The sequence below is a fragment of the Melitaea cinxia genome, chromosome 9 (genome assembly GCF_905220565.1).
Source record: "Melitaea cinxia chromosome 9, ilMelCinx1.1, whole genome shotgun sequence".
In the NCBI taxonomy this organism is placed as follows: Eukaryota; Metazoa; Arthropoda; class Insecta; order Lepidoptera; family Nymphalidae; genus Melitaea; species Melitaea cinxia.
Genome location: NC_059402.1, coordinates 6,182,926 through 6,201,982, shown reverse-complemented (window position 1 = coordinate 6,201,982; position 19,057 = coordinate 6,182,926). Strand labels below are relative to the sequence as shown.

The window sequence follows — 19,057 nt, the reverse complement described above, 5'->3', positions numbered from 1 at the left end:
GAGTCCAATTATAAAAGAAGAAGAAGAAGAAGTAATTTTTTTTGTAGGTAACTACCAATCTACCAATATACAGAATCAAAACAGGAAAACAGAGTGCACACAAAATATACAATGCGTAGCTATATAAACCAGGGATTGGTAACGTTACCAATTAACATTGTAAAATGTGGTAAAATACAGCTAAATAGCATTAATTTTTTTCCTATATCTTTTAATAGTAAAACATTTTAAGAACGTTTAGTAGAAACGTTTTTAACGTTGTTTTATCGGGAAATGGAATTATAAAAATAATAATAATAATAATAAAAAAAGCAAGAGATTGAGCTTTTCTTACAGAGAGAAGAAGAGAGTTCCAAAGTTGTACAGCTTTAACAGAAAAGGAGTTTGAATAAAAGGAAGTAGTATGAGAAGGAGAGATACTGATAACGTTACTTTTAATGTCACTAAATAACAATATTTTTACTAATATCTCTTCAATAAATTATTTTAATACATTTTAACTAATCAATTAGGTTATTTTTAAAAGAATAACTGTGCCCGTGACTTCGTCCACGTGGAATTGAATAAAAAAGTTAATATTCAGTTCGCAAAGTTATAAAATAAATGAAATTCTAAAATAAAAGTAGCTTAAGTTACTTTTTATTATATTAGCTATCTACCACTGAAAGTCCCATCGAAATTGGTCCAGCCATTTCAGTAATTAACCGGAACAAACAGACAGAAAGACAAAAATGGTAAAAAATGTTATTTTTCATTTTGGTATTACAAACAGACACTCTAATACTATTTATTTGTATAGATATTTGTAACTTCAAAAAGCTGTCAGTGTCGGACCGTCCTAACGATTCTAAACAGTCTTAGAAAAAATTAAAAAAACGGTAAGTATTTTTAGACAAAACCAAGTAGACAGGATCATCCACTATCCAAAACGTGTTTTTTATCATGGCTGTAGATTTATTATTATTATTTTTTTGTATCGCAGTGGAACCCACCGACCAAACCCCTGCGGGGAGCTTCCAGCCACTTTAATTGGAGGGTCCCAAATCTCCAGGCAATCCCTCCAGCGACAGGCTGGCCTCGGCGACAAGGCCAGACTTCTCCACCATGGGCATTGTCCGGCTCATGGCTGTAGAAAATAAGTTATCTTACTTTAGGTACAATATAAAGTTATTTTTTAAAAATATTTATACTTAGGTATACATTATATTCTACTGATACATGTTTTTTTTTCGTTTGTAAAATTTCATCATCATCATCATTTTAACCTACCGCAGTCCACTGCTGGACATAGGTCTCCACAAGTTCATGTCAAAAATGACGCGAGTGTGTACTTAATTAAAAACCAATCAACAAAATTAAAAAAAAATCAAGAACTAAAAATATATATAAAATTCAACATTTTTTTCCTTCAAATTGTGTTGCTTCTATACTATCCGAAGGAACTTCTTTCCTGGTGTCCCATGACACCACATAATTTTTCTTTATAATATTGGCAGAATTTATTTTACGTCATTATGCCAAACCGTCAAATGCTGTATGGATGTCATTTGTCACCTTATTTATTTGCGAAGTCTTTGTTGATAGTTATATTTTTTATAGTTTTGCTGACCATTAAAATTGTAGAATTTGACTTCAGTTCGTGTCATTATTGTCATATATGTGTTATTTAATTTAAAAACAATACAGTATAGTTACTTGAAAATGTCGACTGCGATGACATTTGGACAAAAACAATTTATTCCGACACCGCCAGACAAGGGTAGTTTTCCACTCGACCATGAGGGTATTTGCAAGAAGAGTATGATAAGGTACATGAACTGTATATTTGATAATAATAGCAATAATTCTATGTGCCGATCCGAAGCCAAAGATTACCTAGCATGTCGTATGGAACACAACCTCATGGCCAAAGAAGATTGGTCTAAATTAGGTTTTAATGAAGGCGAGGGGCAAGTTAAAGGAAGTAACAAGTGACTGTCGTATTTAACATAGGTTAGTTAGTTTTGATTTTAATAAAAAATCCATATTAAATGTATATTTTTTTACTTAACCCACTACTTACTAATTTTAGTCTATTCGATTCAAAGTCATATAAATAATAATATTACCATCAAACGTCAAATTAATTATGACATCTTAGCCTTTTTTGTTATTAATTAGTATATTGTTGTTATTTTGTATTTCTAAAGCAAAGTTGCCTTATGATATAATGCCACTATCTATAATTTTAAATAAAATTTTGCACATTCTAATAGAATTACTACTTTTTTGCAGTATGACCTCGTAAATCTTAGAAGGAATATCTTAAAGAGTTTCAAGTCTATTTGCAACTTAATAGTTCTGCTTAGATCTTCTGCTGGTATCTTGTTCACTTTCAGCTATTTGAGAGCCAGACTAACATTCTATAGTCTGACAATCTGGAAATTATCAAAATACAGGGAAAGTTGGGTACTAAGATCTTTAACCAAGTCTTGTCTAGTTTTGTGTTCAGGTTTATAATTAACTGTAGAAATTATCAATACCTTTTCAGATCTCAGTCTTGGTTAAAATAAGTAAATTGTAAAAGTGACATGTACTTTTAAGTAAATAAATAACATTATTGACACATTATAAAGACAATGTGTCAATAATGTTATTTATTTATTTTTGGTTAAAAAACGGGTACTAGGAATTTCAATAAAAAAATTAATATGATATTTTTTTTATTTGTTCTTAATTAATAAGCTTAAGAGTAACCTTCTATCTCATACAGCAGTTACAATTTATTGAGTAGCATTTTTTTTAAAACATTACAAATTTTGATTTATTATTATTGCCAATGGCATATTTTAATAAAGTAAATATCACAGTTATTATTAAATTATTTTTGTGACAAGTTACTGAAAACACATTACTAGTCTATAAAGTATGAATGATATGAGGTATAACGAACCTCCATTCTTCTTCAACAGTACTTGGGTTTTTAATTTAATATATGCCTATCTCCTTAGCTTATTGCACAAGGTAATATTATAATGCTTTAACGCTATAGGATTATAATGGAAGATTGCCTTTATCAAATAAGTTTTTAAGAATATTAAATGTCCATACTTTAAGGACTCTAAGATAAGCATATAAAAATACCTAACTTCAATTTATTCTGTACAATAACTAACTATGAAAAGCACCATTTTCATTCTGAATAGTTCATAATTGTTTCACTCATACATTGGCTATCATTCAGGTCATGTGTTCTTTTGATTTTTTTTGTATATATGTTCAAACTCACAAAGACAGTAAGGATTTTTCTCAAATTACGACATTTCTATTTTTTGTTTATAGATATATAGCATTTTGGTATATAGCTCAATAAAGACAAAATATAATTTTAAGAAGGGACTTTCATCTGCCTTAGAATAATTTGTATGTATAACAATATAAATTTCATTTATGCTTTACGATTATTACAAAGATAATATTACAATATATTTTATTATGTGATAAAAATATTTTTTATAATTATTTATAATTTATTAGTATAGTTATACAATATATGTTATATGATACATATTTTACTATTAAAATTTACAAATTACCGAGTATGTGAACCTCTAACCAGCATAGTTGTTATTATAAAACCACTGTACCTATATTAAGTATGTAGATTTCATGTTTCTATTTTACTTTACAGATCATATATTAGTCCTATTAAGGCATACGTGTGGATTTAATATTCTTTTTACAACAATTATGTTTTGATTATAACTCGTAGCTTACAGCATTTTAAGTTTAGCAGTTTTACAAATAATTATAATGATTATATAAGACTTGTGATACATTTTCGAGTATTAGTTAAATATATATTTTAAATTACATAAATACTGAAACACATTAACCGACAATACAATCTGTACAGAAGCTAAATAAATGGTGTTTTATACCTTACATGAATAAAAGTACGCGATCATGTTGAGATCAAAATGTACATACAACATTAAAATAATAACAAAATGCCTCAATTCTAGTATTATTCTAAATGTTACATGTATTTTACTTTATATACAAAATTTAATAATTTACTTACTAAGACGGGCAGTGCATTATTTGCGCATTTTATTTATTACAGTCTCATTTCAGACGATATCGATATGTACTAGTTAATTCACACGCATGATATTTCCTCCATCTCGTAACTTAAACTAATAAATTGATAGTGGCACACAATTTAGAAATTACTAAAATTTTATTTACAATCAAAATTGACAGTAACGTATGACAATTAGAAATAGAGAAGCGAAGTATATTAAGACGTTATAGGCGTGCGTGGACGCGGCACTGGGGGAACGGAGCGTGGAGCCGGGCGCGGCGGGGGCGCGGAAAGGCGCTCTGCGGCCGGCGCGCTCGGTCGGACACGCCATCCAGAACGGTGCCGAAGGATATTGTCGTTCATGTTCTACGCGCATTTGAAGGTCGTTAAACTTCCAAAAACCTTTTCCTTTAAAGAAGTAGGTCTTGCCTGAGAAAAAATAATAAAGTCAGTTACATTAATTTTTAGTTCACTAAAAACAATATTTCATAATTTGTTTGTTTGTAATCTAATAATATCTTTATTTTCACAACACAGGTTGTAGCAATGGCCAAATATGAAGTTTAACTTACGATTACTTTGATACAAAGTGGCAACTAGAGTGGCAACTTAGATACAAAGTGGCAACTAACTTACGTCATTTCTTAATGCGTAATTTTTTAATATTCTATTCTAAATAATATTAGATTACACGTTAACTAGTCACAAACTTTTGTAACTAAACTTACGTCATAGTATATAACTGAACTTTATACGTGTCATTTGGGTACCTATTACAAGATTTTTCTTCAATAGCCGGTCAATTTTGATAGCTCTAATCCCGACCTAGGCAAATATTTAGGTTGGCAGTGGCTGCGAGTGTGAAGTAAGTGCCAAAGTAACCATGAGTTAGATTTCATATTTGGCCATTGCTTCTATCGGTGTTGGGACCATGCACTGCGAAAATGAAATGACGAAAGTCTGGCCCTCCTAGGTTCTCAGTCTATATTATATGATGATGTGGCAATAATATCAAAAGTAGTGAGATTAGCATTTGTAGCCGAACTAGGCAAAGCCTGTATTTCGGCTATCAGCATCTCGCGTTTTTATTTATTATACAATAATCGGTACCAAGCAAAATAATCTTATAAATGAATTGAATATACTTATTAGTTTTTAAGATGGTAAGTAGATATACATTAACTTAATCTAAATTGTTTCATGAATTATATTTATTATATTTGTTTATGTATGTAGGTATGCGTGTGTGAGTGTGTGTTGAGTGTGCGAGAGTGTCATGAGTGTGTATGTAATTATGTGGTGAGTTTGTTTGTTGGTAAGCTATGTAAATACTATTTTAAATTTGTGTGGTAATTTATCCTTATCCTCAATTTTTTAACCAGTTTTTACTGTGATATGATTTATAGTTTTTCTGTATACTAATTAGAAGTTTAGTTATTTAATCTTACCGTCTTTCCATTGGAACACACTGTCTATGTTGTAACCAACGCCTTTCCACATCGCCATATCGCGAGGATAATCTAATTCAACTCGACCAATATCTTCATCGAATCTTAAAAAAAAAAAGAATTAAAATTATTATAATAGTCAAGTCAACAACACTTCGAGAAAGGTTTTTTTGAAAAATAATCAATTTATACTTACTTCCAATACATTGAACCACTATAGAAATATGTTTTCCCGTTGTGCCCCCAAATCATAGCTGCATCTAATTTTTCCAGACTTTCGGGTAGACCGAGCTGCGCTAAGCTCTTAGGATATCCTTGAATTAAATATTGTGAATCGAACAAGTACAGTTGCTTACCTAAAAATAAGTTGTGATTTAAAATAGAAATTCGACATAACAATCAGCCTTTTTAGAAATGTATAAATGTATGTCATACCAACAAAAATAGCGATTTTATGATCAGGTCTTTCATATACAGCATCAACATGAGTGAGATTTCGTGGTAGTCCTGGCCACATTCTTGATATTTCAATCGGGTATCCAGGGTATCGACCATTTGCTCCTATCCTCCAATGATACTGTAAATAATAATACATTATAATTTATTCAACATAATTAAATATTAACAATGCATATAAAAGTAAAGGAGAAAAGATTTATAATTACCCTGTTCTTAAAAATGAAAAGTTCGCCGCGAATAAGGGATACAGCATCGTAAGTAGTGTCACAGGTATCAGGTTTATCCTTGTCTGATGGTGTAGTGGGTTTAACGGTAGTCGTTTTCACGGGATAATAAGGTTTTTTCTTCGGGTAATCTTGGCCAGAGTCAGTTGGATAATTGGGCCTAGGATGAGTTGGGTATTCGGGACGAACATGGGGATATCGTGGGCGGTAGGTAGTTCCATGTGTAGTAGTTTCGGTAGGCCGCGGATAGTGGTTGTGGTTAGTTCGTCGAGGATGTTCTTCAGTAGTGTTGTAGTGTCGACGATCGGGGTAGTAAGGATTCCGATCTGGATAATTTCTGTCAGGGTAATGCGGCCTGTCAGGGTAGCTTGGTCTTTCGGGATAATATGTCGGGTATTTACTAGGAGCGCGTGGATAGGGAGTATAAGGACGGTGGTTTGGATGCCGTTCAGGGTGATGCTGGTATATATACGGTCTCCTCGTTGTTGTTGTAGTTGTAGTCGTAGTCGTTGTTGTTGTCGGAGGTGGAGTTTCTACCGGTCGATAATACGGAATCTTTGCCCACGTTCTCTTTACTTTAGGACCTAAAAAAAAAATAAGTAACATGATCATTAAGAACCATTCGTCGATATAGAATTTTTTTACAAAATGATTATTCTTACCATACATCTGTTGAATGCCATTTCTATCGTCTTCGGGTAAAACGAAATTTGGCTGTATCCCTTGATACCATGGGAACATAAGCGCTCCTTTTACTGAGCTGTGACTGAGACCGAGCGAGTGTCCAAATTCATGAGCGGCAACAGCGAACAACGACGTTCCTATAAAACATTGCGTTAATATTGGTAAATGTTTGAACATGTTTGTGGAAATACAACACGAAGCGTGGACATATCCGTTGTTCGGGTGAATTATCACGCGTGTGGTGTTACAGGCCGACCTTAGCACGGTAGTTGTGTTCAGTGTGTCGGCACTGCGGTTGAGCCTCGTATTGGGTTCCGATCGTATTTGTAATACATGCATCGAATGGGATTACGTCGGCGCTGTAGTGATATACCTACAATAATCGCTTAGAGTCTAGACTTAATACAATATTACCCGCTTTGGAAAATTTTATTGTTATTTCCAAACATCTTCTGGTATAACTATTGATTGTAAAAAAAAAGCAAAAACAACCCTAAACCGTTTATTTAAGCCATACAATTTCGTAGTTATACACTACTAACTATTTATACCCTTCAATTAAATTTTGTTTATAATGTAACTACACATAATACAATGCGCGAGTCTCATAGGTACTTCTGATAGTCCAACCTAGCTTTTTGCGTGTCAAAACAGCTGACCGCGACATGCTCATTTCCGGCGAAATTTCGCGGAAAACCTACCGCTTCGATACAGGTTAATTAACTAGCTAGCTCAATAACGACGCTTTTAACTTATTGTAAAATAAACTGTTACTGGTTTTCAATTAAAGGCCAATACAAAAACTTACTTAGGTAAATATTACTTATGTAACTTACAACAGCGCTACAAATTTAATAAGGAAACATCTATTGTTTGATGATGACATGATTTAATAGGTAGGTATTACAGGTTCTTAGCTGAGAATATACAATGTCATGTCTAACATAGTGTATCTAAGCTTAATATCCAGGTTGATTAACTGCCTATGCATCTTGCAATGCTTCGTAGGTACTCAAATGTCTTTGTGAATTAGCTTATAAATGTATTAATTTAAAAATTAAAATTTATTCATAGTGCGGCTAAAATAATAATTAGCATCTAGTGGATTCTTGCACAGTACAGTCGTTTTGTCGATTAAAGAAGAATTTTATAAACTAAAATGAGTAGCATTAATACTTATAATAAACACGTTAAATCCTTTATATACCTTTCTATTTAGGATAATTCAAAAGAATATTATGATAAATTCAATTCTATTTCGAATTTCTCGAACAATTTAAATTTTATTAATTTTTATAATTAAATTGAAAGTAAAATTATTTCGTTCTTACCTTCCTCGTCGTCATTATTTGGCTGTAACAACCATAACTCGTCGTCATCAAAATGGGCGTCACCACCGCGGCCCGTTCCTGGGAAGAAGGCGTGCGCAAGGACTGATCCGCGTCCATCGAAAGGATATGCATCGTCATGGTAGCGTCTGGAAAAGAAAGATGTTTATGTAATCAAAGCGTTTCTGATATTTTGCATATATAGAATCTTTTTCATGTAAAGTACCACCTATACACAATGCAAAGTTACTAGAAAATGCTTATGCAATATAAACGCCTTTGGCGTTCTCATCAAGAGCCCTTAAAAATCTATTTATCGAAAGTATAAAACGCAGCTGCTCCAACTTTAAACCAAATTATGTTTTTATTAACAATTTATTTCTAGGATAGTAGAATTAGTTATAGGTACTGGAATATATTCAGTTCACTCTTCACCTTTTATATGAATTTAATGAAACTTGTTTTTTTACGTAATATAGTACGGTGTTTTATTCAGTTAATTTTATCATAGGTAATATACCTGTTACATATGTGTAGGATTATTGCATGTAAATATTTACTTTTACAAAAAAGCCCTTTTTGGTTAAAATTAGCCCAAATAAAGTTATTTAAACAGTCAACGTGCTCAGAGATGATGACATCGATATAAAGTCGTCTAGTGATGTCGATCCGCACAAATATCTACGGGTTACTTCATATATTTTGTTATAAGCTTATTGCTTGGCGCTGGGGGAGTCATCGCACTCTTAATACGTTGCTGTTAAAATCGTTAAAATAGTTCACATTAAATTTACTAATAGGTACATTAAGTGTTACAAAGTGCATTATTATATTTTATATGTGCAAAAATTTGTGAGGGCGGATATATAATTAGTCTTTAACGCAATAGTTTTCTTCTACAATGATTAGAATGAACCATAGTATGAAGGCTGACAAATTATATGTATATTTTTAAACGTATTAAGAGTTTTGCCGGTAAAACCACGAGATATTGCTGGTGTAGTGTAGTTACATATTTATATACAAATAGAGACTAACTATTAATCTGTAAGGAAAATTTCGTATTTAGCTATTTAAGGATAACTTGAGTTTTATAAACTTATCATTTTATCAACATTATACATTAATCAAGAAAGTTTTTAAAAATAGTAGGTATATATTTATGTTAAGTCCACGATGAGCTTGGCGTATGAAAATGGATTAATGTATTCATTTCAACAGACAACTGTGGTGGACGCCGAGTCTGCTCAGCAATCAAACTTGCCTCCCCCGGGATCTCCTCGGACACTACCAATCTAATCATTTTTCGTACAAACAAAATAGCGGAAAGACTTTATTCATGAATATTTCACGCATTATTAGTAAAAGTTTTTATGAAAAAGTTCCTCTATTAGTACGTATGGGGACAAAATAATTGTAATAGCATTTTTGCCACAAAACTGTGTCAGTTTTTGTTTATTATAAGTACAAAAAGTAATAAAAAGGTATTGGGGAATGGCTTGCTAGTTTCCTTTATAGCAAAGATTTAGAGATTTAACATTACATAGTTACATACATTAAAAAGAAAATTATAACATAATTATATTAATTAAATTCTTTTTTAAATTCTCTCTTGTCTTTTCGACGAGTACTTCTCCGAGAAAGAGGCTTATGTCTAGCAGTGGGATGTTACAGGCTGAATGCGAAAAGTAAAAAATAAAATAAGATTATTAATAGAATATTGACAAAAATGCAACAGATTACTTCTATTTTTGGTGAATGTATTAAGTGCAATAACCTTTGATGAGTGAATTTAAAATTTACCAAGCGTGCAACGAGTGTCTCTTGCAGGTCGCGGGTAAATAAAACGGGATAAGTCTGTCTAAAGTCTTAAATCAAAATTTGACGAATCCCTTAGACGCTTCTAAAATTATCGTACTTGTCTAATAATGATATGTTTGAGATGTTTAGAAGATATGTTGAAACTGAAGGCATATGTACACATTCTGAAATGATAGGTAAACTCATTGTTTAACTTTGTCGTAGTCGGTTAAAAATTAGCTTATACTTTTCTTTTTTATGTACCTAAAACAAGTTAACTAGCTGCGTCTATACAAAACTCTTTTCATACCACTGTAGATTGGAAACCGTAGTGCTGACATACGCCATCAATATAATGGGTTCAAATGGAAAGTTTCCGAGTTACAGGATGATTTATTGCGTTGACGGTGTATACCGTACACCACTAGCTATAGTAGTATAAAGATAGACATAATATTTTATCTACGTACATACTCGAACTCTAGTTCTATGAGCTATTTACATCGAGATTCATGTTTGAAACAATATAAGTATACTTATACATATGTATATGTTAACGCAAATGACCAACAATTTAAAGTAAAAGTAATACAACTTATCTCGATAATTTAGTCTTGTGAGATATGCGGTGAGATATTGCTATAATCCCTAGATCAATCATTTCGGCCGCGCTATACGTTTATCGTATCAGTTCAATATGATGGACAGTTCCGTTATAACAGTTCGTTGCAGCCCTCACTTCATTTACATTTTCCGTTTGTATATTTCCAGCGAATTGGTATAAAAATGTTTTAATAGGTAAGAAAACTTTATATTTTTATGACCAAGAATTTTATGTAGCCTTATTTTGTTGAGAATTATCTAGAAGCTTTCAAATTGTATGAATTCTTTATTGCTTGGGTCATATCAATTTATGGTCGTAATAAATCCTGCAGATGCATATAGTAAAACGCTGTAGTTGTGTATTCACGCCATTATTTTGAACATTAGCTGAAATATTATCAAAAATTTCGTTTAAAATTACTTTTTGTGATTTAGTTTATATATATTTAATTGTTTGCATGTTAAAAAAGTGATGTCCATATTTACAAAGAAAAAATGAGTTAGGATGAGCTGTATATTTAAAAGCCGAGATAAAATTGTGAATATAACATAGATTTTAACGTAAAGGTTTCGGGAGCCTGGTATAATATATATCGCTAAGAAGGGAAGATACTAAATCTATATGTCTTTCATAATAGAAATAAGTTTTAACGCTTCTTTTTTATACAACTAGGTCGGCAAACAAACGTACGGCTCACCTGATGGTAAGCGATTGTCGAGTATAATAGACGCCTGCAACACCAGAAGCATCGCAAACACATTGCCACCCCTACTCCGATCAGACACTGCCAGAAAGTAATACTATTTAGTTGTTATCTTCTGTAGGACTTCCCCAATCGGGCTGCTCCACTTTTTGAGGAGGATATTTCCTGCTGTGCCCTACCTCAGTTAAATCAGTCTTTTTGTTAACTACCTCATTTGCACGCCGTATTGTTAAATCTTTGTCTTTATAAGTCAGGTTTCTGTAATAATATTCTATTATGTGCAACTTGATCTGAACTTCATATACAATTTATGAACATACAATTCAAGAAAATATTACTACTTCAACAGAAACATTAGCAAAATTACCTAACTGTTACATTTTGTCTTTGTTTCGAATAAGAAGCCCGTAACTCGACTAAAAGTTCGGAAATGTTATCATACGATATCAGAGCTCGTGTCGGGCATTTGGAAGTATCCCGTCGCAACTAATAAAACAGTAAGCGTGATCGCAACTTGCCGCTCGCCTTACTTATAAGAAAAAAAAAAGAAAAAAAAATGTAGACCACAGTAAACTTTATGCTGCAAGTTTGCAACGTTCCCAGCAATATGGCGGCCGCAATATGTCCTCGGTCGAGGTTTTTGTCGCCGGTGCTTTCTCATATCGTCGTTGACGGTGATCTAATAAGCGAAACTTCGCCCTACGCTCATTCGATATGCAACTCCTGTCTTCGACTTGGCGTAATTTGTATTTTTGTATTGCTCATTGCGTGGGATCATTTTCTTCCGAATTTGTACTACTTAAATTATTTTCGTTATGATTTACGACTTGAATAAAATCAAGAAAACGTTATAATGGGCTGGATAGATAGAGTTAACTTTATATAGCTATTTTAGGAGTTATTTACAATTTCTTCATGATTTTAAAAATATTTTGTTCAATTCTCACATTGAATCGCAATTTACCGTGAAAAGGACCTATTAGATTAATAGTAAAGTGAATTTAGCAAGTCACGTTTGTTCGGTACTGAATAGTAGAAACGGTTCGCCTTGAATCGAAAACGGTAGACTATATGTACCTATCGTTTATGCTTGGACTATTCTTGTAGAAATGGATAATCTATTTTTTATTTCGTGAAGAATAATATATTTATTTTTAATCTAATTGCAGTACACACATTTTTAAAATTCTTGCGTATTATAAAAAAAATCTGCTGAAACTTTTCAGAGGTGATATGCTAATTATTTATAATTTTCTGAAGGTTAATTATAAAAAATATTATACTTTAATTTCTATAAATAAAACTTTTACGAAACAAAACTTTTAAATTTCGCATATAATGTTCGATAGCAGATCTACAATTTAAAAGCTATGGCCGTATTTTGTTCGAGTCTTATTGTGATGCCTTGCACGAGAATGTCGCAAATCCCCTTAAATGGATAGGACGTGTCCCTCAAATCCTTACTTGATTATTATTTATTATCAGCACAAAGAATCAAGAAACGTATTTGAGTTATTTTTAAAAGCGACTTCTTTGAAAATTTCCTCGAGCTCTAGGAATATTATAAGCGATATTATACCTGATATGAACACACTGAATTGGTAGAAAATTGCGTAGGGTTTTTAAATGCAACTGAAGTCGACTTCCAATACACAGTAATATAATAATGCTTTTTTTTTAATCTTTATTTTATTAAGGAGTTTGATCACGAAGTGATCATGTCACCCCTATGTGAGCTACTATACAATTAATCTCTAAAATAATCTACAAATATCGACTTCTTAATCCTATTATAATGGTTCTTTCTATATATTTTGTTTCGTGAGCTTGATTATATTATTTAGAGTAAGTCAAAAGTCATGTAATAGTTTTCTTTGTGTAGTATAACATTGAACGACGGATATGAAAATGACCTTATCTTCTAAATAAATAAAATGAATCCCTAAATTTGTTGTTAAGCGATAAACTCGACAACGGCTTTATCAATTCAAGCCGAACTTTCGTAGTTTTTTAAAACTTTGTAGAAGATTCTTATGGAACGAAAAATAAAAAAAATGAGCAGACAATTGGAAGATTTCAGAAAATGTAATGATAATAAATGAATGAATTTAGAATTAATGGCTTTCACTAGTGCCGAGATGGCAAAGATGGTCTCGCCAATGTTACGTAAGATGGGGAAGACACGGCGGAGTTTGTTCGGTGAATTAGCGGTTAAAACCTCAATAGAATTTTTAAAACTGTAAAAATAGTAGGTATTTAAGATCAACCTATGAACCTAAAACAACAAGTAATGATTATTTTAGCTTAATGCTTTTGACAGCTTTTTAAACAGGTCAACAACGTCTGTCGGGTCAGCGAATATAAAATAAAATAAAAGTCTTACTTCGCGAATGAAACGACAATGTCAGCTTCATCCGAGTTGACTTCTGTAAATGTCAATCTTGATGCTTGTTCCCACACGTCGAGAGCGCGCGCGAGGACGCTCCTTGTACCGTGCGGGTCCAGCTGCGATGGTCGCCGTACTTGCGATAGACTGCAATAAGAAAAATAAAATGTTACGCAATCTCCATATCAATAGATACGTGGTGTTAGGTAGTTACTCTGATTCGTGATAATAAGGAAACGATCTAGGTATATCTTCTTTTGTTTTAAAACATATACCTGATAATGTTTTAAAAACAAAAAAAAAAAACATTTAAATAATTATAGTTAATTCATAATAATATTAATATTAAAATAGCATTTGAGTTTACCAAGTATAAAGAAATAGTGCACTTTTATTTCCTAGGTTTAAGAACATAAAACAGTTAAACAAGAGTATCACAAATGTGTGAAATAAAACGAATCCTTTGTACGGTCTTGCATTTACAGTCGGAATGCATCACAGAAAGTATTTAAAGATATTGTTAAGGCTGCGTATTTTGAATTTATTTACAACTTGGGTCAACGCTTCACATTGTCGAGCTTTAGTATAAACTAGCTGTGACGGCGCCTTCGTCCGCGTGGAATGTTTAAAAAATATTGATCAGTGCTCAGAGTTACAAACTAAATAAATTTCTAAAATAAGAGTAGTCTAAGTTACTTCTTATTACATCGGCTATCTACCAGTGGAAGTCCCGTCAAAATCGGTCCAGCTGTATCAGAGATTAGCCCGAACACACAGACAGACAGACAAAAATTGTAAATAATGTTATTTTGGTATATGGAACCGTGTATACATCCATATGCATTTAGTAAAAAGCTGTTATGTTAATATTACAAACAGACACTCCAATTTCATTTATTTGTATGGATAAGATACGACGGAGGCGTAATTCGTAGGTGAGTAAAACTTACCTTTAAACAGTTTTATTATTAATAATAATAATAATTCCTTTGTATTCTTATTTTTTTAAGTATTGTAGTATTGGTATTGTTAATAATCATAATTTTTAAATTTGAAATATATTAAATTAGTCCAGTATTGTTGTATTTTCAAGACAATTAATGTATTAATCGTAAGTAAATATTGTCAGGAACGCTGTTTCCAACGATTAAAACTTTGGACGCTGTTACTTAGACGAGCGCGCAGGCCGTAAGTACAACGCTCTAGTGTGTATTTCAGTCTGTGGTTGTAGCAGCTTTCACGTAATGGAATAATCGCATTGTGGACAATTTGACTGCCTCGGTCCTATTTAACGGATGCTGCGTTTATTACGCTGGATTTATGCGTTGTCACATTCACTGAGTGATCTCATTAGGCCTGAACGTAGTTTTCATTAGAGACCCAGTTCAATATGGAAAAAATTGTTACATGAGTTCATTTTATGTCGTATTTCATAAACCAGCCGATTCGATATACCATATTTATAATAACGTATTTATATTTGTGGACAAAGTTTTGTTGTATAAAATATTGCTTTCGTGGGTAATTAAAACTAACCGACGCGGCTTTTGACCGTCGCTGTAGTTAATAATTATTTTAATAACATTATTAGGGGACACTAGGGAAATATGGACGAGACTATAAACTATGTTTTGCAAGCTACAAATTTAGTTTCAACGCTTATTTCGTTTCAATACTAAAATGCATATTATTTTTTAGTTTTTTAAGTATCTTATTAAAGGCATTGGGATAATAAGGTCCCAAATTTATAATTCCCATATTAACAAAACTCGTACACGCAATACATCAACTAGTTAATTGCAAACTTTGAATGAAATTTGCAACCACATTTCAAAGTTAATGTTGTAATGTCGCGTCGAAATAATGAGTGTGGTTGAATGCAGACTAACTTGTGCGTGTAATTTAAATCAGAAAGTATCCAAAATTTAGTTAGTGAAGTTTGTTATTAAATAATTTGAATGATGTAGCATTTATTTTGTACTAAACAAAATATTTTAACAAAACACTCTGTTATTCTTACCCGTTTCATTAAATAAAAACGTTATACCTAACTAAACGAATGTTTCATTGCAACATCCACTGAAGCCAAATAAACATCATAATGAATTTGAAACGTGAAAAGCAGAGTTGGTAATAACTTTCGTTCTAAGTACGCGTGAGCTAACGAATAAGTTTCCAGTGGCTTTGAAGGACTTCAGGGCACGTTGGGGTTATTTGACATTACTGGCAAACAGAAGCCTGTTTTAGTAAGGGTTGAGAAACGTGAGTGATGCCACGTGAACACGTGACCGATTGTGTGAACCTTGACGTGCCGCTCTTAACATTTTTCTACAACAAATTTGGTACAAAAACAATTAATTGGACGTTTGAATTTTTGTATAATGGTAGCAATGAAAAATATTAAAACCTTCGCTAACAGTATGAAACAATTATTAATGAACCATTTCAGTATATTTATTATACAAACGGACGCAGTATTTATAGCATGAAACAATAAAACATGCGATATCATGACGACATGGCGACGTCTTCACGACGAAATGGACATAATCTCGTTACGATGTCATAACAAAGAGATTTGTAAGCATGAACTTTATGACCTGCGTCCAACGAGCTAAAATTTAATTTTCTGAAATAATGTGTCAGCGAGCCATTAAAATTATTCGTCCGCACTCTCGCCCGCTTCGAGTAACATTTATGCGGCGCTAGAAAAGATGTCGCGACTTAAATAAAACATTGGTCTCTACATCCCGTAATATAATTTTATTCTTTAATCTACAATTTAAGATGTTATAAAAATAATTGTGTGTGAAAATATTTAGATGGCGATGACTGGACGCGGAGAAAGAAGAGTTTTAAAATTACATTTTATTTCACGGTTCGAGTGGGGAAATTAGCATAAAAATAATAAAACGTCAGTGGGATGTAGTCCCCTGTGGCGTGCCAGGCGCCCCCCGACACCGGTCGCTTGTCAAAACGATTGTCAACTCCGTCGACATATGGAGCCGCTATCTTACTTGTTAATAATAATAAAAAAATGTAGTCTATTTCTACCTAAAACATTTAGATATGAATGTATTTTTAAGGTTTAATATGAAAGAACTTATCATTTATTTACTACATATGTTAAAAACGAAATAATTTTAATGATGTTTTTGTCAATGTAAGATATAATTGTTCTGTGCTTATAATATTCTCCCTAAGACGGCCCCATCTTCCTGAACGCCCTTCTCATGCCGCGCGTCGTATTTTGCAGATAAGCGACGTGGCAATAGGCATTGATGTTCACCAGGGACTTCAATAGCAGACTATTTCCTTGATTCTTTGGAGGAGAAGGGATTTCAGCAACTCTATGAATATAAGAAAATACCGATTCTGAATGGAGCGATTTCATTTTGAAATTACACGCTCAAATGCTTTACAGGAACCTAGAATAGTCTGTTCATTTACTTTGTTACAGATAAAATTTTATTGCTCGGTTTTCATAGAATTCTGTTACATATAAATGTATTTTAAGGAGAAAAATATTTGTTCATGTTAAAAAGCACAAACCATAATATACTATGTGAACTAGTACACAATTCTTTTACTAGTTGACTTGGTTCATCTTGCCTTTGCGATTTAATACAACTCTGTTGTATAGGCATTTAAACTCAATTGACGATTATTGGTGTGCTTTGCTAATAGCTCCTTTGAATGTGACGTGGCCGACAGCCAGCACCTAGCCGCGCTGTAGCATTGTAGAGAATCATTGATGTTCCTTCGGGATTTAGTTGGATATCTGAATAAGGTTTGATATTGCTACCGTTACATGAAAGAAAATACGGATAATATTCTAGTGAAATACTTACAAAAGATAAATTAAAACATTTTGTAAATTTTATTACTACACAAACGATTATATTTAATGAAAATTGTAAATTAGTCTTTCCCAGAAAATATATTATTTATACGATAAAGAAAGGGACTTTTAAGAGTGCTTAGGTTTCGTTACCTACTTTTATTAATAAGTAATTGAGATTACATAATTGTGTTTGCTAGCAAACGAAAAAAATGGCCTTCAATTACATCGATAAGTAATACAACGTAAGTAGACAAAAAAAAAAAGCACTAGTCGTGACTACGATTTTCGAGGGTTACTCTTGATTTCACTGGGATTCCATCATCAGATCCTGGTTTCCTTATCGTGGTACCACCCTTAGGATATTTCCTTTCCAACAAAAAAAGAATTACCAAATTCGATTCATAAACGACGAAGTTATCCCCGAACATAAAAAATATATATACGGCCGAATTGAGTAACCTCCTCCTTTTTTGAAGCCGGTCAAAAATGCTTGTTTTTGTGGTTCGTACATACTTGACGTTAAATTTAAAAATATCTATCCAATTATTTTACATCTGAAAAAAAATCTTTCTACAATAACAATATTTAAATAAATATTCGTTTTAAGATATACTCGTATTCAAATTGGGTATTGATGTTCGTCGTCTCATATACATAAGAGAAATTAGCGAATCTGGCCGGTGCAGTGCCGGGGGCAGAATTAAGTCGGGAGTAACGTTGTTACGACGGTAATAGCATATTACCGCTCGCTGCTGCCGCGCTCGCGCCTGTGCCGCCATTTTCCGCCCGAGTTCTGCTACCAAATTGAAACGATTTTTCAGTGACATGATTGCATCGACGAACAACGTTAGCACTTTTGATATTCATAACCGTGTAGCTAATGCGGTTCCGGTTTGCGTCGGCTGTCACGATATTCGCTCCATGACGTTGCTGACAATGTAATGAAATTACGTTAGCAAAAGTAGAAAAGAATAACCACTTAAATGTTGAAATATAAAACTGGAAAATTAAATTTACATTAATCACATAATACAAAGAAACTAAATAGTACGCAGTAGTAACTAATAGGTAGTACTTAATAGTAATAGTATAACTTTACATTCGTATTTGCACTTTATCACTGTCTTATATTAATTTTATGAATGAGTGCGTTCGAAGAAATTAAAACAAGATTAAGTACAAGTGTAATTAAACAACACACTCAGAGTGCACTTGAACAGTTATGGATTAATTTTTAATGATTATAACCTAAGACGAAGCGTCGCTGGGATCTAGTTAAAGACACGGGTCGAAACTTTTATATGAGTTAGCTAAACTGCAAGATATAATTGGAAACTCGAGACGCCTGGTGCAATAACGTCGGGTGTGACGGTGGTTATTTCGTACTTTATCGCCATCAACATAATTTCCTCCTTAGGGTGATTTATTTATTTTTTGTTTATTTTATAATTATCAAAGTAACTTTCGGTATTACACATATATCAATGCACAAAAGTAACCGTAACATTTAA

At 32.6% G+C, this 19,057-nt stretch overlaps 2 protein-coding genes across 2 annotated transcripts; one reads left to right on the top strand and one right to left on the bottom strand.

The window, feature by feature from the left end:
- Window positions 1-1,492: 1,492 nt before the first annotated feature.
- Window positions 1,493-2,031, top strand: LOC123656777 (cytochrome c oxidase assembly protein COX19). The gene has a single exon (XM_045592435.1). It carries the CDS (start codon window positions 1,702-1,704, stop codon window positions 1,972-1,974), a length of 273 nt encoding a protein of 90 aa, XP_045448391.1. The 5' UTR covers window positions 1,493-1,701; the 3' UTR covers window positions 1,975-2,031.
- A 658-nt stretch (window positions 2,032-2,689) lies between these two features.
- LOC123656593 (matrix metalloproteinase-2-like) lies at window positions 2,690-17,349 on the bottom strand. The gene is made up of 9 exons (XM_045592262.1): window positions 17,255-17,349; window positions 13,700-13,849; window positions 8,213-8,358; window positions 6,860-7,018; window positions 6,180-6,781; window positions 5,950-6,091; window positions 5,711-5,870; window positions 5,515-5,618; window positions 2,690-4,495 (listed from the first exon to the last, which is right to left on the bottom strand). The coding sequence occupies exons 1-9, from the start codon at window positions 17,347-17,349 to the stop codon at window positions 4,233-4,235; spliced, it is 1,821 nt and encodes a 606-aa protein (XP_045448218.1). The 3' UTR covers window positions 2,690-4,232.
- Between the last annotated feature and the right edge of the window lie 1,708 nt (window positions 17,350-19,057).